A 22,485-nucleotide genomic window follows, 5' to 3' on the forward strand; every position below is an offset into this window, starting at 1 on the left:
GACAATTAAAGAAAGTCTACGTTTAAGGAGACAAATTCACAAGTTTAATAAGGAACCTGGAGTGGGATATCCTAAGTGTTACGGCCTTGACTGCATTAAAAATGCAATGTTGTAGCTGTCTCAAATACCCAGGGTGGATATTAGAACTACAGATACAAGGAAAATGAGCAATGTTAGGAATGGGCCATTAGGTTTTAGCAAAGTACCAGGTAAAATGAAAGACAGTCCTAGCCATAAAAACATTTTAAGTGCTCATGGCTACAGGCTCAAACTGTGTTATTGTCTTCTGCTCTTCCAGAAGTGATAGAAAAATGTTTCCCAATAGCCCATGGAATGCTCGGGAAATGAAATAACAGGCTCAAGATAACTGGAGCAAGTAGTCTCACACCACACGAACTGCCTTTATTTTGCAATTTGACAGACAGACACACATACACACACCACACACACACACACACACACACACACACACACACACACACACACACACACAGACCCACACACAAATTGCACAACAACTGTGCCTGAAAGTCTTTTTACTTCTTTTATTGAACTCCATAAATATTTTCATAAGGCTTTATGTCATTACAACATCTTTTTTGTTGTTATTAAACATTTCCAAATACACAATTTTGACACTTGTTTGACAGGGTCAAACAGTCAGATAATAGAAACAAAAGAATAAACTGGCAAATGCAGAGCAGCAGGGGTAGTCAAAATCACTGTTGCCCATCTAGTCACCCAGCCCGCCCCACCCCCAAGCACTAAAATATCACTATTTGGCTTCATACTAGAATTGTTAGAACTCTCTTGTTGCTCTCCTTAATAGATCAATTAAAGATATACACATAGAAAGAGAATGAGAGAAGGAGAGAAAAATTGTATTTCTGTATTAGGACCTCCCTACAGTAGAACTCATAGAAGAAACTGGCAAAGCCCTTTTGGGAAGAAAATTCAGGCCTTATTGTGTTGAGGGAAGGGCAGTACAGGGCCATGCAGAAACAGGAGAATTATAGAATTTGGAGGGATAACATGGCTGTGGGAATACAACAGGTTTATATACTGAGTCCAGGTAATTTATGGGTTTCCCTTTGGGCTACTGGCCACTGATCTACTTTGAGCCGTAGGTGTTGGGGTAGGGTGGGGCATTCCAATCAAAGGAGAGCAGAATTAGTAGTGCCTTCACAAATTACTACATATTGTAAGGCCAGTGGATTGGATGGAGAAACAGGGTGATGAGAGGTGATACCCCTGATCCTATAGCCTTGAATGTTAGAGTTAGAAAGGGGAAGAGAATGACAGGGTCTGGCCAAAAGATACTTAAGATCTAGCAACATTCCAAAGCAACCCTCATGGTGTGCCCATAATCCCTGGAGAAAGTTGCCAAGGCCAAGTGTGGCTGGGTAGAAAGTAGGAAAGAAAGTAGGAAAAGAAGGTACACTAAGGGAGGCCTGCATAGGAAGTGAAACATATTTCAGTTTGCCAAGGAGAACATTGTAGTCTAAGTGCTAGATACCAGATCTCTTGCCATAAGGGCATAAGTAGCTCTGACATGTGCTGAGCAGTGATAGCCAGTCCCGAGCCCTGGTCTTCTGCTAGCTAGCTTTGATAACTATAAAAAGTCTGACTTAAATAGAAGCTTCAACAACTTGTAATTTGTTTTCTATAGGGAAAAGATTCTCGAGCTGGGTAGGGCTTAGTTTAGGTCAGGAAGCACAAAGAAGTATCCAATTCAGCTTTATTGAAGACCTCATATAGCTATGGCTGCTGCTTGGTAAGCTTCATGATGACGTCTATTCCTGTGAGGTCCAGGACAGACTCAATCTTCAGATTCTGGATAGGGTGGGTTTTCCCACTTCTTTATATGCCATTATCCTCACTACCTAGGGTCTATCCACACAAAGGGCTATATAACAAGGAGAAATAAGTACTTCTGTACTCATGGGGATTCTGATTTTTGTTGGGAAAGTTCTGGTCAAATGGAAAACCTGCCAAGCGTTAACTTCAGTGTTCTGCCTCAGATCTTCTTTTCCCAGAGGTAAAAGTAGCTCTAGGCTTCTCTATCACTAACCTCAGTTGTCCTGGGGTGGGAGTATGTCAGAAAGAAGGCCTACTTCAAGTGCCAGAATGGCTGTAATTATGCCAATACTCACAATCCTCTACCAGGAAGAGAGAGTACGGGCAAGGAAGGAGACAGAGAAGATTATCCATGCAATGTGCTAACAATTGGGAATGTTTCTCATAAGTTCAGTGGTAGTAACTACAGGTATATTATCTTGGATCAAGCCTGTCTCTTTCCCTGATAGCTCCCATCTTTCCCTGTATTCTTGTCAATCCTGGACTCTTTTCAGGTTTTGTCTTGAACCCCTCCATAAGCTTCTAACAGTGATGCCTTAAGAATCTGAAAACAGAAGCAGGGCTGATCAGAACACTTAAATGACTGCTATAAAGAGAGCCCTACCTGACACCTACCTATTAGGTATGGGCTGTGGGGGTGGAGATAAATCTCTTCCCCAGGAGGCAGAGTCTCAATTTCTTTGCTTCCAGTTTAGTTAAATCTTTCACCAGGGAAGAGACAGGCTGAAAAGGAGACTCATAATAAAGGGGGCTTGAAAAAGAGATCAACCCTTACACAAAAACCTTCAATGAGAGCAGTGCTGTTACATGGGAATCCTCAATGCTAGAAGAAATCATCTAAGTAAAAAATATCCCCCCAACAGAAGCCTTCTCTACCCTCATTACATTCTTATTTTCCTTTGTTTCTGTTTGGTTTTATATCCTTCCACAATACCTAAAACAGTGAAAGCAATAGAAATACCAAGCAGATAAGTCACAGGGCACAACAGAGCATGTCTAGACTGGTACAACTGTGGACACAGGATGCTGGGAAAGGCTGCTGGTATAACCGCAGGGCTACAGGAACATTTGCATATGGTTGCATGAGGGACAGGAGATGGGAATCCTCCCCTTCTTAGTGGAAAGTGACAGAGAGAGAAATGAAATTCCAAACCCACCACATAAAGTAAATGCAAAAGGTATCAGCATCAGTATCATCAGGAAAGGGAAATAAAACAATGCAAATATTCTATGGTAGTAATGACAGGTCAGTGAACCAGAGGAGTGAATAGGTTATCTTAACAGGAAAAAGAACAAAGAGAAATTCAGTTTCTGAAAGAAAGGGGGAGGGGAGCAAGGTTAAGAACTAAACATTTTAAGAAGTGATCACATGTTTGGAAGTCAGTGGTACTTCTTACCAACTACAGATTTCAATGTCCCAAAACAACAGAAAATGGTTTTGGTCCTTCTCTGTGTGTGTATATGTATGTATGTGTGCATGCATGTGCATGCATATGTGCACACATGCCAACACACACACACGTGTATACTTAAAGGTCTATATGTGTGTGTGTGTGTATGTGCACCACACACACACACACACGCACACACACACACATACACACACACACACACGCACACACACACATATATATATATATATATATAAATTTTCAACAGTGCTTCTCCGAAAAAAAGGTCCATCTATAAATATAATTTTATTTATTTTAAAATTATCTGCCTTCCTATAGGTATTATTTTTTGAAGGGGGTTAACCTACTGAAGTTTTGCCAGAATGGTGACTGGCTGCGTTTCGGTTCAGTGAACTCAAAGACTTGAGACTGAGCGATGCCATCGGGGACCAGGTACTGGCCCTGGTTTAACGGGTCCTGTGGTGGTGGGTAGGAAGGAGGAACTGAGCGGGCAGAGTTGACACCTAGAGAAAATAAGGAGATCAAAAGGAAAAAAATATAAATTTAGTACCAAGTGGGCTCTCAAATTAACCAATGATCTCTCATAGTACTCTAGTTTTGAGAGTAACCTGGTAACATACTGAATATCCCTAACCCCCAAGACTGAAATACTCTGAAATCCAAAACTTACTAGCAAGCAGAAACTTTCATATTTCGGACCTTCTAAGATTTCTATATTAAAGCTCTTCAAAAAAGTCTATGCAAACATTCCAAAATTCAAACAGCTCTATAATCTAAGGTCCTTTGGGTACCAAGCATTTTGGGTAATGGATCATCAGCCAGTACTGCAAATTATTTCTTTCCCTGTCATATTTGCACTGGTATCTATATTTCTATAACACCACATCCTTCACCATCTCATCGGGTATCACCAAAAAATTTGGAGTGTTTCTATCACTTGTTTGACAGACATGACAATCAAGGATCAGAGAGAAATATTGTACCTAAGGTCTCATGCTCATCTAGCAACAAAGCAAGAACTAGAACCCACATTTGTTGACCTCTTGGTTAAGGGGTTCTTTCTAGGAGCCCATAATCCCTGATTTGAGGATTGTTCCTCTGAAGAACCTAACAAACTCCTTTTATTTCTAGACTTTAGTTCTCTTCCTCTCCAATACTCCTTGAAAGTGTCAAAATAACCTAGTTAAGAACTACTGACTTCAGGACTTTCCATAATGCTTAAGGAACAAGTGATCTAGTGTTTTGCTTTGGGTTGACAATGACAAACCTGTATTTAATAGAAAATTGACCTTAGTAGTTAAAGCAGAAAGGAAATTCATCATCAGAAGACATGATTCATAGAAATAAAGGAAAAATGGAATCTAGCTTTAAAAAGGCACAGCTTCAATGGGAGGGGGGTTGCAACCACCACACCAAAGTTCACATTAGTGGGGGATTCAAGGAATCCAACTACTCTGACAGTAGTTATAATATTAATCAATCATCAGCCATTGGCACATTCATAGGAAGAGTTAGGTTCTGGAGCCATTTTTTAAAAGGTGGCAAGTGCCAGAAGCATAATGGTGTTAGATACTAACAAAACTAATACAGGGCTGTCAGGGAGGAAGGCCTGCTTTATCAACTTCTATTTTCCATTTGCTGTTTCAAGCTTTTGGTGTCAAATCTACGAACTCCCTTGTTTTACTTTAGATCCTAAAGACTTTTTACACTTTTTCTTAGGGCTCTATAGCTTGATATTTAATTTCCCAGTGAATTTCTACCTAATTATTATACAAGGTGTGGGCCTATATCAAAGTTCTATTTTGTGTATGGAAATCTAGTTCAACACTATTTGTTGAAAAGGTTGCACTTTTTTACTTTTTGCTGAACTGCTGTTCTGTCTTTGTCAAAAATAAGCCACATATATGTGTGTAGGTCTATTTCGGAATTCTTTTCCATTAAACTATCTCTAATGCCTCAGTTAATGTATCTATATAGTAAGTATTGCAATTAGATAAATTACTTCCATTTTGTTCTTAGTTTTCAAGATTGTTTTATTTATTCTAGATTATTAATCTGATATCTACCTGGCCCTAAAGCTTATGAAGATGGAGGTTGTGTTTATGATTCTGACATCTTTTGTCTTGATAAACTCAATTGCAATGATATATCAGGAATTAGTATTTAACCCCAAGAAGTTATATATAAATTCTGAAAACAAGACAGAAGAAAGTAAAAAAAAGGAAAGTGAAAAAGTCTCTCTATCAGCCAGATAACCCTTCCCTCAGAAAAATAGATGGTTGATAATATCCCGTGGTGTACAAATACCATGGAAGAGGGCGACACAAGATGATTACTTTTCTAATGAAACTTGCATTAGACCGATTTTTATCAGTTTTCCCTCCATCATTTCTAGAATTCATTCAGAACTAATGAGAGCTAATGAGAGCAGAAGGAAAGGGCTGGGGAAAATGATGTCTCATTATGATTATCCAATCCTGGGGACAGTGAAAATACTGCCAGTAATAAAAATAGCTGCCAGTAATTGAGATGAGACAATAAAATGAGCTCTTCTTTCAAACAAGAGATATCATCATCATCATCATCAGGACCCTGAGATGAAGAGGAGAGAGCAGTAGTCTCAGAATCAAGACGACTTAGGTTAAAAAAATCACTTTACCTTGAATGTTTTCAGTTTCTTAACCTGGAACAGGGGCTAATAGTGCCATTTTCTTTGGGTTACTATAAAGATGAAATGAAAGAAATTAAATTTGATACTAAGTAGACACTCTAGTAAGTGGAAGGTAGCTCCTTCTTTTTGCTCAACTGAGCACTTTAGTTTTGTTCTGGTTCATGAAAAAGAAAAGAAAAACGATCTCATATTTAAGTTGATTCTGTTTGTATTTTAAATTTTCAAAGATATTTTCAGTGTATGCCTCAGAGAAAGACCATCTTCTTTCAATTTGAGGCTCTTCACTTTGGTTTGGGGCTACTGATTAGGAAAGCATTTCTAGACAACTGAAAGAAAGCTGAGAGCATATCCCTATATATTTATATTTATTAAATCAATTATATACATGCACTATTGCCTGCCTCTCTCTAAATTACTCGTAAAGTTTTTGTGCTTTTGAAGTAAAAACAAAGACAATGGTTTTTATTTTGTTTTGTTTATGCAGCCAATAACATGGATATGACTACCCCACACCATTTACTCCCAAGAATTAAAACACAAGAGCATTTGTTACCTGTTGTCAAGAATACCTGGGTAGCTGGAAACTATTCCAAGTGAACCTCAGTATGGAAAGGAGCCAAGGAATGTGAAAACACATAGCCTGGTTTCCTAGTCTCATACATACAGTGAGTGGGTCTGAAGGAGCAAAGGCAAATGTACCTTTCTGTTTAGAGGCTTTTCTCACAGTCATTGCAGCCTGCCTCTTCTGGTTTTCAGAAATCTCAAAGCCTACAAGAGAAAAGAAAATTGAACTTTGTTTTGAAAAACAGATACCTGTATGCACTGTAAAAATGAACATATCTTTCCTTTCAAAGCTATCAGACAAATATATCAAAACACCTGAAACAAAATGATGGCAAAGATGTTGGGAAAGATGAATTCTTATTTTTTTTACCTTTAAGATGAGAGCTATTTTTTTTGTTTTTTTTATTTTATTTTATTTTTTTTATTTTGCAATACAATTCAGTTCTACATATCAGCCACGGATTCCCTTGTTCTCCCCCCTCCTGCCCCCCTCACCTTCCCCCCAGCCCACCCGAAAGATGAATTCTTAATCACTGCTGGCAAGAGCATAAAATGGTGTAGAAATCAATATGGAGGCTCCTCAAAACATTAAAAATAGAATTACCATAAGACTGAAATTCCTAGGCCCAATTCCCAAAGGACTCTATATCCTACTACAGAGATACATGCTCATCTGATAGCTGCTCTAGTCATAATATCCAGGAAATTGAAACAGCCTAGCTGCCCATCAACTGATGAGTACATAATGAATATATGATATATATTCACAATGGACTTTCATTAAGTAAAACAAAACTATAAAACTTGCAGAAAATATGTGATAGTAGAGAATTATATTAAAATCAGGTAACCCAGATATAGAAAGACAAGTATTCAGGGGTCTCTCTTGTATGTGGAGCCTAGATTTTAATGTGAGTATGTGGGCCTAAGTCATGAAATTGGAGAAGGAACCAGGAGAAGGGAAAAATGAAGTTTTGAGGAAGGGAAGAAGTAATAGAATATATGTTACACGAAAGCTGGAAAGAGACTACTGGGTGTAGAAGAGAACAAGGGAGACTAGAGTGTGGGTAAGAAGACTGGGAGAAGAGGGTCAACAAAAACAAATTACGTTTGAAAATGCCATAGTGAAACCAAACACATTATATGCTAGTTTAGAAATAAAAATATTAGTATGCTGCCCATGTTGACACAGGGACCCATATGAACCATTTGTTGAACCATGTGTTGAGGTGCAAGGGCCTTTCAGGGCTGGCCCCACCCCTCACTGGCCCTGGGATAGAGGATGCCCCCATGACCTCAGAAGGGGAGAGCTGGCCCCCCTCCTAATAGGAGAGCTGTCCTCCCACTTGGAAAGCTGGCCTTACCCATTGCCTGAGGTGGGGTGGTCCCAGCAGCCTGGACAGACCAGCTCAGCTACTACCCAGGCACACATTCAGGGCTTTTAGTTGGCACTCCCCAACTTCTACCCCATCTGTGCCTGCTGAAGTGTGTGAAGGAACTGGTCCTGCAGAATCATAGCTGCAGGATCTCCATGATTCAGGGCAACAGCAGGATGTCTGAGAGGAGATTTGGTGAGCATCCAGTATTGATGGTGTACCAGAAGCCAGAGGCCTTGAATGTGACCAACAGCACATTACATAAGGAACATTTGCAAGTAAAGCTGTTTGGACAAAAGGGTGTACCACTGCAGCTCCCAATGTTACTAAGATGAATGAGGAGGCAATGGAGAGGTGGGAAAGAAGGACAAGCAAAGTGGTTTGTTTGTTTGTGGTTTGATTGTTTTGTTTGTTTTAAAATTAAAATTCCTATCTGTATTTTATTAATGTTTTATCTTATTTTTATTATTTCAAAAATAATTGTGGGAGGCACTACATGGGTGAAGGGCAGATGTGGAAGGACTGGGAAATGAATAGGATTGGGGAGCATGGTGTGAAATTCCCAAAGAATCAATAAATTATGTTAAAAAATTAATATGTATGTACATATACATACATGCAGGTGACAAGAAAACTATAACTATCTAGGCTTTCAATCTACGTGAGAGACCCAAGAAGGATAAAATATTATTGATTGTTATAGATGACTAACGATTAACCTGTATTTTTTTATTATTCTAAATAGCACTCAAGAACTAAAACTTTATATTACATTTTTCAGTGAGCTGCATAGGTACAGTACCTTAAACAATAATAAAATATCTATACAGTATAACAAAAATAACCTTAAATTTGTATCAATAAACAAAAATCCATACCAATGTAAAATATTTGAGACTAGTAGTTGTTCAAAAGTAGACTCAACAATCCACCCTTTTATCCCATAATTTCTATACTATATGCCCCCCTTTTCCCTTCAGAAAGAGATCCCTGAATCTTATCTCTTTTGTTCAGCTTTTTTCCTGACCATGACCAATAACAAGTTGCAACCAACTCCTGCTAAACAATGACAAACATCCATAATACACTGAATAACCAAAAACCACCCACTCCACCTCTTGGGAATGTGGGTGTTGTGTCCTCTAGACTGCTTCCTGTTGTCTGGGGGGCAATGGCATTTTTAGGGCACCCTGAGAAAATTGGGATAATGCTCAAGTCCTGGGAGAGCTGGTTGTATTATTTTTTGTTTAGTCTCCGTGTTTTTGGAAAGTGTAGAGCTTATCTGAAGTCTTGATTGGATAGTCTGTGAAGCTGGATCATCTCAGCTAGCAGCTTTGAAGGTGTTTTGGATGAAGAATTTTGAGGAACCTGCAACAGAGGCATTCTGAGAGGCTGGATCACCTGGGCTACTTGTCTTTATTGATGTTTGTTTCTGTAATTCCTATAGTTTTGCAAGTTGTTTGTTCTGCACTTCTTGTTTAATTAAGTAATATTTTATACTTCTTGGGTCTCTCATGGGGATTGAAAGACTAGATTGTTATAGTTTTCCTTGTTACTAAATTCAGAAAAGAAACTTGCATAATGATGTAAAATAAGATTGAGAGACATAAAAACTTAAATAGTTTATCTAAAAATGTGCTAAGGTTTAAAAAGGTATTTTTAGGATGGTAATGCAAGTTATAATAAAAAATGTTTTAGGTATAAAACTTTAGACCCATCAAGATAGGATACATAATAATGTAATTTCTCCAAATTTGCCAAATACAAATGGACTGGATATTAAAAATATAATTCTTATCTGATAATTGTTCTTACTGCATGTAATTTTATTTAGAAAAAAAGGGGGAATTGTTGTGGGATATTTGTACACTGTCAAGATGTATTGCTGTGATTGGTGTAATAAAAGGCTGAATGGCCAATAGCTAGGCAGGAGAGATAGGCAGGACTTCCCAGTAGAGAGAGAGCACTGGGAGGAAGGAAGGCAGGGTCAACAGCCAGAAGCAGAGGAAGCAGGATGGAAAGTACAGAGTAAAGGTAACTGAGCTATGAAATAGACTGTAGATTAATAGATATGGGTTAATTTAAGTTATAAGAACTAGTTAGGAACAAGCCTAAGCTAAAGCCAAGCTTTCATAATTAATAATAAGTATCCAAGTCATCATTTGTGAGCTGGTGGCCCAAAGAAAAATCTGACTACATGGGTCTATGTAATTCTACCCTTGATTGCATGTGCCCTTGGGGTATCTAAGAGGTGCTACAGTATATAAATTGGGGAAGAGTAGAGGAAGGGGATCCATCTATGAAGCCTAGCAAACTCACTGATTATTCATGGTGAAAGTTTGATGGAATTGAACTTTAGTTTGTCATTAGGATCTTAGGAGGAATGAGGTATATACTGCCAACTTCCCTAACGGGGACAACAGTCATGTAACATATAACTTGTCAGACTATATGTTAGCAAGAATTTTCTTCCATCTTGTAGCTATCCCATGGTTATACTGATTATTTCTTTTTCTATACAGGTGTTTTTTGCATGTCAAGAAGATACTTGCATTTCCAGGTTTATCGAAACACTATTCACAAAATCGACAATATTAAAGAAAATGAAAAGATACTATTTAGCTGTAAAAATTATGAAATTCTTATAAAATAGTGAGATTTGAAAGACATTATGTTAAGATAAGCCAGATGTAGAAAGACAAACACTGTATAATCTCATAGCTTAAAAAATTAATATCATATATGTGGGGAGCAGAATAAAAATTGGGGAGAAGAGGAAGTAGCAAGAATGCAGAGAGGCCATTCAATAGGTTCAATGATACAGTTAGATAGGAGGAATAGATTCTTGTGTTCTACGGCACAGTATGGTGAATATAGTTATAATGCACTGTATATATCAAATAGTTAAAAGATAGAATTTTCAACATAATTATTCTAGCAACAAAATTTTAAGGTGAAAAATACACTAATTACCTTGAGTTGATGACCTTCAATGATTACATGAATTGTTGTATTTAGTAAATATATACAAATATTATATGCAACTAAATTAAAATGTAATTAATTAAAACCAAGACTTGGCTATAAATATGCAAGTTACAGAATATAGCACCAAAAAATATTTTAAAAAGTTAAGAGGAAAAAATATAGAGAATATTTAAATGAAGTATTATCTAAAGTGGAAGAACCACTTTATATAAAACAAAAATATAAAGAAAAGGAAATAGTGACTTAAAAGATAAGAGAATTAGAATAGAAAATGTATATTTGGAAAATAAAGGTTTCAGAAAGAGGAAAATAATTAAATAAAAGTAACGAACAACAGAAAACTTTACTGAGTGAAAGAACACATACTTGCTGAAACAGTAAAAGGTCTAAGACCCAGGCAGGGTTAGGATATATACACAGGTATGAAGATGTTGATTAATGACTGAAATTCCTAAATGTAAATAATAAAGAAAATAATCTTTCATACTCTAAGGAGGAAGTAGCAGCTTGGTTATAACATTATCACGGGAATTCTTATCTGTGGGCTAGTATACAGCTCAGCTTTAAAAACACTTGCTAACCAAGCAGGAGACACCCTGAGTTCCAACTCCAGCACAGCAAAAGAAAGTTCATATAAAACATTGTCAGTAATAGCAGTCTGAAAAAACACAGAATCCATAGGTAAAATCAAATTATAAACACTTCTCCCTCAAACCTGGACATTTTATATAGAAACTTATAAAATGCAGGGTTTGACTCAAAGAAAGTTTACTGAAAAAGTAATATTTTCATTTAAAAAATTGAGACCAACCCAAACACTGGTGCTGTGAAAAAACACAAAAACAAGAAATAAGCAAACCCAGAATCTTAACAAAACAAAACAAAACAAAAACAGCAAGTATCAATGCACAGTGGACTAACAAGAGGGGGCAGGGGAAAAGGGGGAAGAAAAGAGGTTACAAGATTGGTATGATCAGTATACAACCCAGTCTTTAAATGCCATTCCATAACACAATATCATACACAATGAATATATATATATATAATCAAATAGGTAAAAATCTAAAATTAATTCTTAAAAACAAATTATACATATATTAATAAACCTAGAAAGTTCTTTCAAAAACTAATGCTTGCTAATAAGCATTATTTTTAAAATGACCAATGTAGGGAGGGAGAACCAGAAAGCAGTTCAAATACAGGTACCAAAAGAGAATGCAAGAATTATTTGTAGTTGTTATTAGAATGGTAGAAAAACTACAAATTAAAACACTGCAATACATTTTAAAATGATTAGAAAAATATCAGTTCCTCAATACATAAAAGTGACTGAAGAGATAGAAATGTCCTTTGTTCTAATTAGATTACTAAGCATTGTACATATATATCAAATTATTACTCTGTACCTCATAAAAATGTATCTGAGTAAATAAAAATGTTAGAAAATAAGAAATATTCACTATCTAGAATGAAAAAGAGAGATAACCACAATTACAGAACATATTATGAATATTATGAATGACATCTTAGCAAAGTACAGATTATCAAAATCAATGCATAAAGGAGAAAATTGTATAATGTGAAGGACATTATATCATGTTCTTGAAGCAGGTTACAATAAGACTTGGGTTAAAAGAGAAAAGAGCATTCTCTTTGAATGAGGAAATAATAAAAATGCTAAGTTTTCAATTATTAACAAGTTTTATACAATGCCAATCCGAATCTAAATGTATCTTGTTTGCATTTAGAATAAAGGAATTTGATATTTATATCAAAGAATAAGCATCTAAGAATTGCTAAGAAACAGTGATGAAAAACAATTAGACAGTGTAGTCTTCACAACCAGAATAGTGAAAAAAGAATAGAAATTCTAAAACAAACCTGAGTATGTATGGACAGTTACAGTCTACAAAACTGGAAATTTGTGAGAAATAAACAGTTGATTTAGTAAATTACTGCTGATACAATTGGCTATTCACCTGGAAGAATATAAAACGGGACTAAAACCTTGCACTGTATTAAAAAAATAATTGCAGATGAATTTTGTTTCTAAATATTTTTTAAAATTTCAGAAATTGTTAGGTGTTGGTAGTGTGGATCTGCTTAAGCAGAATCAACTTGGGAGTTTATTTAATATTAAAGTAATTAGCCGGGCGGTGGTGGCGCACGCCTTTAATCCCAGCACTCGGGAGGCAGAGCCAGGCGGATCTCTGTGAGTTCGAGGCCAGCCTGGTCTCCAAAGCGAGTTCCAGGAAAGGCGCAAAGCTACACAGAGAAACCCTGTCTCGAAAAACCAAAAAAAAAAAAAAAAAAAGTAATTAATTTTTTGGCAGAATTAAGCACCATGAACAAACTGGAAAGACAAATTGTAAATCGAGGAAACAATGTGAAACTGAGAACTGACAAGGCTTTACTATTTTCAATATGAAGTACATACAAATTTATATTTTCCTTTTATCCTTCTCTGCTTCGTTTCCCTTCCTGTAGAAATAGGGATAGAGCTCAGGGTCTGATGTATGCTAGACAAGTATTCTACTACTGAACTAACACCAAGCCTACAGATTTAATCCATTTTTGAGAACATAATATGTAAAAGTTGGTGTATATGATTTTGTAGGTGTGTTTCTATAAAAAAAAGCACCATGAAATATAAAACCACAAACATATATATGCCCTATATATAGCTCACATGTATACATTTGTTTCTTTTTCTATCCCTTCTTTTAAAATAGTCTAAAATTGGAAGTTCTTTTTTCATTCATTACTAGTAACTCACACACTATAAGCAATTGCAAATCTATTTGTGATTGACAACGTTTAGGATTTTATTTTAAATTAAATAAAAATAAGAACAGGTAAAGAGTATTCAGTGTTAATTTCACAAAAAAAAAATTGGCAACAAGTAGCAATTATATGGATAAAGTTGAACTTTAGTAACTGAAGTAACAAATTAAAATTATGCAGTACTGGTGTAGATATAGAGACATAAGTACAAAATCTTATTGCGGGGTAGACTTTATAACTTTTCTGATACATAATGTGTAAACACATATTATGTTTGTGCATCCTCATATTCACTCATTCCCCTTTAGAGTGTCTACCTGCAAGAATAAAAACTGCAGTGTATAATGAAATATACATGTAGATATGTTTTACAGCACTATGTTTCATGGGGAAAAGCTAGAAATCAGGGTTTGGAGAGATGGTTCAAGAGAGATGGTTCACAAAGATCACTAGCTGCTGTCGAAGAGGTCCTGGGTTTGGTTTCCAGCATCTACATGGTGGCTCATAATTGTCTTTACTGACAGTTTCTGGGGAATTTATGCCTTCTTCTGGCCTATGCTGGCTCCAGAAATGTATGTGGTGCACAGATATACATGTACACAAAACACTATTACACAAAAATAAAAATAATAATAATAAGTTTTAAAAAAGAATTAAATATTTGGAAACACACTCTGAATGTCTATGAAAAGGGGAATGATTGATCCATCTCCATAGGGAGTATTATACAGTTGTTAAAGAGAGATATGTGGTGCCATTACTGATGTAGCAATTTGACTGGAGTGATTTCCTTGCAAATATAGGGATTGTCACGAGGAATTTTCCAGGTGCAATAAAAACCCCCCTAATCAGAGATATATAAAGAACAGTATCCTAGATAATATGAATGGACCTGACTGAATCTGTTAGAAGGCTTATAAAAGAAGACTGAGATATTCAGTGAAAGAATTTTTACCTGTGGAACAGAGCTTCCTACTTATACAGTCCCATATTTCATGTGATCTTCTCTCTTACTAACTTCTTGTACCTGACACCTTTGTCTCTACTCATGACCTTCCATGCCTGACCACCTGCCCTTCAGATGTAGGAATCACTTGTCCAGCCTTTGCAACTACATAAGCCAATTCCTTGTAATAAAGCTCTTAAAAGTAATCCTGGTTACGCTTTTCTGGTTGAAGCTCAACTGATGTAAAGAAGTATATAAGGTTCTATACCTAGATAGTTACTTATAAAAAATTTAGTTTAAAAACCAGTCACAAACCAATATGTAAAACACATTTTTGTAAGTGTGCACATGTGTGCCTGTGTGTGAGTGTGTGTGTGTGTGTGTGTGTGTGAGAGAGAGAGAGAGAGAGAGAGAGAGAGAGAGAGAGAGAGAGAGAGAGAGAGAGAGAGAGAGGGAAGGAGAGAGGGAGAGAGACAGAGTGCATAGGATAAGTATGGAAAGAAACACACCAAATTGTTAATGTTCATTATCACATAGAACATAAGAGTGAGAGGATTCTACTACTGAACCATATTAGGTTGTTAGCTTTGTTCTTGTAGGACTCCTAGCAGTGGGAGCAAGAGGTGGGTTGGTAGGGTGGAGGGTGGTGTGCCTCTGACTCTTTTCCTCCTACTGGGTTGCCTTGTCCAGCTTTGATATGAGGGTGCATGCCTAGTCTTATTGCATCTTGTTATGCCATGTTCGGCTGATATCCCTGGGAGTTCTGAAGGAAAACTGAGGAGCAGTAGATCTGGGGGAGGAACTAGGAGGAGTGGAGAGAGGGGAGGCTGCAGTTGAGATGTATGAGGGAAGAAAAAAAATCCTAATAGTCTTCTTTTTTAATAAGTTAAATGTATACTGATAGTCAAAGTATAACACTATCAAATAAACTGTTCTTTATTCATTTATGAAAAATAATATGAATTTGAACTATGTAATTTCTCATGAGATTGTTCATTAATTTTCTTTCTTTTCTTTTCTTTTCTTTTTTTTTTTTGAGACAGGGTTTCCTCTGTGTAGCTTTGGAGCCTTTCCTGGAACTCACTCTGTAGCCCAGGCTGGCCTTGAACTCATAGAGATCTACCTTCCTCTGTCCTCCAAGTGCTGAGATTAAAGGTGTGCACCACCACCAACAAGCCCAATTTTCTAATAAAAATTAGTCACTTATTCAGGACTAAAACTACTATTATTCATTAAACTCTGATTAAAACAAAAGAGAGGAAATGCAAAAGAATGCTTGATATATTTCTACTATGATTTAAATGTTTATCATGGCCAAGATTTATAATTAAATAATACACAAAAAACAATAAAATTATGTTAAATATACACGACAGTCAATGATATTAAATGATTGGTAGAAATCCTAATGAGATAATATGAAATGAAAAATGGGAATAAAAATTGCATTTATAGAGATGGGTGTGAGAGAAAGAGTAATAGGAATTCTCACAATTTTATTTAAATATATGTAAGAAAATACTAGAAGGAAGTATATCAAAACATTTACAAAACTTATTACAGTGTTATGTTATTGTGATTTTCACCTTTTTGTGTTTTTTTTGATTGCTCAGTATCTTCTGCAATTTTCTAACTTAATGTAATTAGACTAGGGGAAAAGTCACATAAATCCATATTTAAAAACAAAACAAAGATGACATAAGTCTGTCAGAAAATAATTTATGGAAGCTTTTCATTAGAAGCAGATCTTTGAAGGCACAAATTAGTAGGGTATTGTATGGGAGATGTGGTGCTAGAGGCAGAGGGAATGGCAGAGATCTTTTAATTAATGCAGGATCTATGAACTCAGATTCTTCATTGATAGGTCGAACAGCCTTATCTCAATATCATTCTACATCATGACTCAATGCTGTGCTTGTACTTTAAAAGGAACTACTCTAATAAGACTCTAAGTGTGTTTTCAATGTGGACTTTAAGATAAGGGAAGACGCCGGGCGGTGGTGGTGCACGCCTTTAATCCCAGCACTTGGGAGGCAGAGCCAGGCGAATCTCTGTGAGTTCGAGGCCAGCCTGGTCTCCAAAGCGAGTTCCAGGAAAGGCGCAAAGCTACACAGATAAACCCTGTCTTGAAAAACCAAAAAAAAAGATAAGGGAAGACAAGGATTACCCTGTCTTTCTGGCCATCCATCTTTCACTCTGGGTCATTTCAGTCCCTAGCATGATATAAGAACACTTTTGTGCCGGAACTCAACAGGTAAGCATATTTTTCTAGAGGCAATTTCTGCAACATTGAACATATAGCCATTTTAAGGTACAATTCTATTTGTACAAAACATGGAGCAAAACAAGAAACTTTTCTAGGAATTAGAAAAGTTGATTTATCTTATTTGCTGTCTCTCCCTCAGTGCTGGAGATTTAACACAGGACCTTGTGCATTCTAGGGAAGTACTTATCTTTGAGCTATATCCCTGGCCCTTCATTTTAAAGAAATGGACTCCCACTATAGTTCAGGTTGGCCTGAATTCATGATGCTGCCCAGGCTGGCCTTGAACTTGGAATCATCTTGCTTCCATCTTCTGAGTACTGCAATTACATGTTCCTTATTATAGAAATAGGACCTTGAGGAAGATATTACATAGAATTTAATAAGCTACAAATCTATAGCCACAAAACCATAGCCATATAAACTGCTTCAACCCCAAAAGGATGTTTTATTCTGAATCTAAATGAAATGAGTGGTCATGGTTTTTGATACTGTTGTATTTTCTGTAATTTACTTTTAAATAGTTCGAGAGTATGATGACTAAGTGCATATTATTTTAATTATAAGTTAATATCTGAAGTAACTTTATCAAGAATTAAATACTCAGATGCCTTTGCCTCAGGGACTAATACTACCACATTAATTGAGAAGGCCTAAATAGCCTAACTCTGTTAGACATCAGTTTTCACTGGTAAAATCAATGTAATTCAAGATGTATACATGTAACTTGGCCTTCTCAGAACCCAGTATAAGGATAAAACAACCACTGTAACTTGAAAGGGACCTGAAGTTTTTGAATAAAACAAGATCACTTCTATCTTTGATGTGGGATGGTCTATATGTCAAATGTGTTGCTGATTGGTCAATGAATAAATCACTGATTGGCAGTGGCTAGGCAGGAAGTATAGGCGGGACTAAGAGAGAGGAGAATTGAGAGAACAAGAAGCTGGGTGGGGGAGACACTGCCAGCCGCCATCAGGACAAGGAAGATGTAAAGTACCGGTAAGCCACAAGCCACGTGGCAAGGTATAGATTAATAGAAATGGATTAATTTAAGCTGTAAGAACAGTTAGCAAGAAGCCTGCCACGGCCATACAGTTTGTAAGCAATATAAGTTTCTATGTTTACTTGATCGGGTTTGAGCGGCTTGGGACTGGCGGGTGGCAGAGATTTGTCCTGACTGTGGGCCAGGCAGGAAAACTCTTAACAACATATCTTAGTTAGGGTCTCTATTGCTGTGAAGAGACACCACGACCACAACAACTCTTATAAAGGAAAACATTTAATTGAAGTTGCAGCTTACAGTTCAGAGGTTCAGTCCATTATCATCATGGTAGAGAGCATGGTGACACATAAGCAGACATGATGCTGGCTATATTTAGAACAGAAGTCAACAGGGAGTGGATGTCTGACACACTGAGTGGTATCTTGAGCATATATGAGACTTCCTCCAACAAGACTATACCTACTCAAATGAAGCCACACTTCCTAATAGTGCCACTCCTTATGAGATTATGGGAGCCAATTACATTCAAACTACCACACCCTGCCTTGGTCCTCATGAGAATTATGTTGCTACTTTCTGCTTTTGAAGTTGGCTGAAGGTTGGGAATATAACTCATTAGCAGAGTATTTGGCTAACATGAACAAGGCTCTGGCATTTATTCCCAGCAACACAAACAAATAAAGCTATCCATCTCATTGGTATAATTCTACCAAATCTGCATTGACAAATCATTTCATAAAACACATCCTCCTCATACACCTAGAGACAGAGAGATCTGTGAATTTATGGAGATTACAGAACAGGATGCATGACTCCTTTGTGTTCGTTTGTTAAAACATATGCGTGTGACAGCGGAGAATGAGTTTGGAATTGGATTTTGGTACAATATTCCTATCTGAAAATAGATATTAGGCATGAACAATCTATAACTCATACCTATTGGTATTTACAAACAAAGACCTATAATAAGGAACCACCATAGTGACTTAGGTCACTTTGCACCAAAAAATCTTCCCTTTGACTCTAGAAAGACGAAATCAATCGGAACCCTCTATGGAAGGTTCTTTACAATTATATTTTTCTTTCTGCTCTCAGGTCACTTACCAATTTTTTCATCTTCCTGTACCATTTTCCTCTCTTCTCTGAAAGCTCTGAGCCAACGTATTTTCTCCTCCAGTTTCTTGGCAAAGAACAGATGAACTTCTTCTGTTTCCTTGTTATGAAGCTTGAAAGCATTTTTCATGCTGACATTAAAGTCATCATCTCTGCCATCTTCAATGTCAATTACCTCATATTTATCCATGTCAATGCGCCCTTTGTAGTATAGGATGTCTCTCCGGATTAGGTCCTAGGTGGGAAGAAAGGTTATGTTGTCAGAAGTATAGGCAGAGTGGATGCCAGCAGGACACAAACACTGTCATTATTCTGGAATATGAATGGAGATTTATGGTCTCAATATATGCACTGAGATGACCAGCTGGACACTGACAAATTGGTTAAGTAGGTGCTCTAAGAGATGTCCCACATCCAAAGACTGTTTCAAAGCCCAGCATCAATCGCTGGCATGTAAGCTGCTTATAAGCAATAGAAAGGAGTATGCAACAAATCTCTACCAGCAAGGGAATTTTTCCTCTTCTAAAAACTTGGCATCATTACCAGAAGCATAAAATAAGCTTGCTGCAATATGCTGAAAAACTCAAGCAGGAGACCGAGAATAAAATTTTAAACGAAAGTTCAATGGTGAGAGTTACTAGAAGGTCATAGACTGTTGGACAGGAAGAGTAAACTGTAATGGATCTAGTACTTTAACACTTGGTGTTTGGGAACAAAAGATAGTTTGACAGGAAAAGTAGCTAAAAGAGAGTAAAGAAGGTACATATATCAACACAGATGAATCCTATGATCTTATATTAGCAAAGCAAAGTAATAGATGTGTACAAATTCAGTGTTCTCTATCTTTTGTTGTTGTTTTACTCATTTACATAGAATTAAATGAATCCTAATTCTAGTCGATGAGACCCTCATCCTAAGTCTGTGCATAGTGCTCTTATTTCTCTACTAACTGACATGCATTTTTAAATGGTATATTAAGTATTGGTGAGCCTTCCACCCTATGCAAAGCTATGACTCCCAAACACTCCCATTTTAAATTTCATGTTCATCCTTGACTTGACAAAAGGAGGATAATGTGGGAAAATATACAGATGTACGGTTTGAATTCTCCCTTACAGTTGATAATATGGCATATATAGACCTGGAAAGACAGCACACTTCATGAGTGGCTGTCCTAAACTGTTTACAACCTAAACTACTAACAACCTCAACTTCCTGGTTCTTAATCTTTGTCCAAAGATTCCTTCTCCCCTCTACCAAACTAGTGCCTCATAATCATTTTCAATCTTAAATGCCTTTGGCAATTTCCTAAAATTTAATAATATGTATGATCATGGGGCTCCATTACCAGTATCAATCTTAATATCCTAATGTTTATTTATATATTTATATTTGACAAAGAAACAAGGAAATATTCTTTCTTTAGCAGAAGAACAAGGATTAGAATGATGTGTTGTTAAAACTCTGTGTTATGAAATTTTTTTCTTTGTGGCTCAATAGAGGGGTCAATATGAGTTTTCAGGCACCATATTATTGATAAGCTAAGTATAGGGATATGATAGAAATGACTACAAATGATCTATGGGCTCAGGAAGTCCAATCAAAATGGGTAGCAAAGGCCATGAAACAACATGGGATAGTGAAAAGAATATGAATAAAACACAAATATTTAAATTTGAGTTCTAGATGTTTAACTATATGGCCTTAGGCAAGCCACTTAGCTTCTCTCAGCCTCAACTGTTGCAACTGTAAAATTAGAAAAGTTAACCTTATCGTATTAAATAGCTGCAAAGGTCCTACTTAAACACAAAGTTTCAATCCTATGAAGCCAGCCTTGTCCAGTAAATGTATCCTTGAACTTTTGTGCTCCTTTAGAATCCTTTTTGATAAGCCTTCAAATTCTACTGACTCTTGCAACTTAAATTTTCCAAGCAAGCCAAATATGAGCAGTTAAGTACTATGGGTCAAAGAAAATACAAATTTCAATATTTTTTAATTTACATGGCCACTGATTCTAGAAATTTGACAGGCATTTAGGTAGGAATAGTACTTGCTAGCCCACTCATACAAATCACAAATCTACTTGGGTTCACAATAATGTATCCTTTTCTTCCCAACCAGCTCTCTTATTTCAATCCTTCTAACCTTCATTGTCAAGTCACATAGTCTTCTGCAAAGAAATGTTCTCTGATTAGACATTCTAACTGTTGTGGCTCCCCTTGTATAAATTCTACCACTAACTACAAAGGATCTTAAATGCTACTCACTTGGCACTTAACCATCATACCAATTAGAGCATTTAATTCCGTGTGTTCATTTAGACTGTGCTCAGCACTCTGTCTTTTTTGAACTTGCCTCACTTAGGTATTGTCCATAGAAAAGCAGTTTCTGAGGTTTCTTGGGCCTTCTGAACATAGCAATACAATAAATCCTTCCTGAGTCCTAGGTGCTTGTGGTACTCTTGGTATTACATGGTTTGATGCCTCCAAAGTGGTGTGGTGATAATATGCTACAAATAGGTAGGCAATATTTGGATCACAGCTTCCCTGTCCAGTGGAGTTTACTGTTTCTAACAGGACACCAGCCTTTCTCAGTTTCTCTTTTTGTTTGTTCAAGTCATGGGACATAAAGAGCTTAGTACTTCTCCAGGATTGTTTTAACAGCTGGTAGAAACCAAGTTCCTGGACATAGCCTGTGGCTCCAGCAAGGAACTATCCTAATCCCTGACATTACATAATTCAAACGGCTCACAGATATTTCAACTTGATCCCACTAGGTAATCCTAGGATTTAGCAAGACTTCACAGGACATTTTGTACAAGTGACAGATGCTACAATCTGGAGTATAAAGCTGTTCAGTATTATAGCCTGCCTTATTTATTTATCAGTAAGTTTGTCTCTACTTCTTTAGAGGAGGTCATGACTACTCTTCCCCAGCCTAGAAGACTCCAGTTTTCTATCCAGATCTTGGGGAATACATGTGGACAAGGGTAAGCTTGTTTTGGTGACTACTGTATTCCAACATGTACAGCACATGCTTAACAGTCAAAATAAAAATAACAATGACAACAGCATTAGCAAGCACTTAAAGAGCATATACTATATGCCAACTGCTATCCTACCGTCTTTGCATTTGTCAACTTAAATATTGCTGACAAAGTACTACAAGGTAGGTAGCTGCATTTTATAAGGAACTATAGATATAGAGCCCCTATTGAACTTAGTTAAGATTAAACAGTGGAGCTAGGCTTTGGGTCCACAACATCTGGCTCTAAAATCTGTGCCTTTTATTAGGAAATATATTATATATTGCTTTAGAGTTAAAATTGCTAAGTGAATGATTACCAACATGACATTCACTGTAATTGAATTAATTGCTAACGTTTTGTAAATACAATGTGCCAGCAATTATTATCTGTACAGCCTCATTTAAATTTCATGCCTTCCTTTAGATTCCTATTTTGTCAAATGAGGAATAATTATAAGCAGAGAAAACATATTTAAAT

The 22,485-nt window shown here is 36.6% G+C and overlaps 1 protein-coding gene across 6 annotated transcripts in view; it reads right to left on the minus strand.

Moving 5' to 3' along the window:
- Window positions 1-530: 530 nt before the first annotated feature.
- Arhgef9 (Cdc42 guanine nucleotide exchange factor 9) overlaps window positions 531-22,485 on the minus strand; it is a 165,995-nt gene continuing 144,040 nt past the window's right edge. For 5 of the 6 annotated variants that reach the window (XM_052732890.1, XM_052732917.1, XM_052732908.1 and 2 more), the window contains exons 8-10: window positions 18,972-19,215; window positions 6,640-6,708; window positions 531-3,772 (exon numbers count right to left, since the gene is read on the minus strand). In XM_052732890.1, coding sequence (XP_052588850.1) covers window positions 3,591-3,772; window positions 6,640-6,708; window positions 18,972-19,215 — 495 coding nt within the window. In that variant the 3' untranslated portion in view covers window positions 531-3,590. Of the gene's footprint in view, window positions 3,773-5,928; window positions 5,991-6,639; window positions 6,709-18,971; window positions 19,216-22,485 lie in introns of all 6 variants that reach the window. The other variant, XM_052732938.1, reaches the window with a different exon arrangement.

Source organism: Peromyscus californicus, unplaced genomic scaffold, assembly GCF_007827085.1.
Source record: "Peromyscus californicus insignis strain IS unplaced genomic scaffold, ASM782708v3 Scaffold_10__1_contigs__length_136768540, whole genome shotgun sequence".
In the NCBI taxonomy this organism is placed as follows: Eukaryota; Metazoa; Chordata; class Mammalia; order Rodentia; family Cricetidae; genus Peromyscus; species Peromyscus californicus.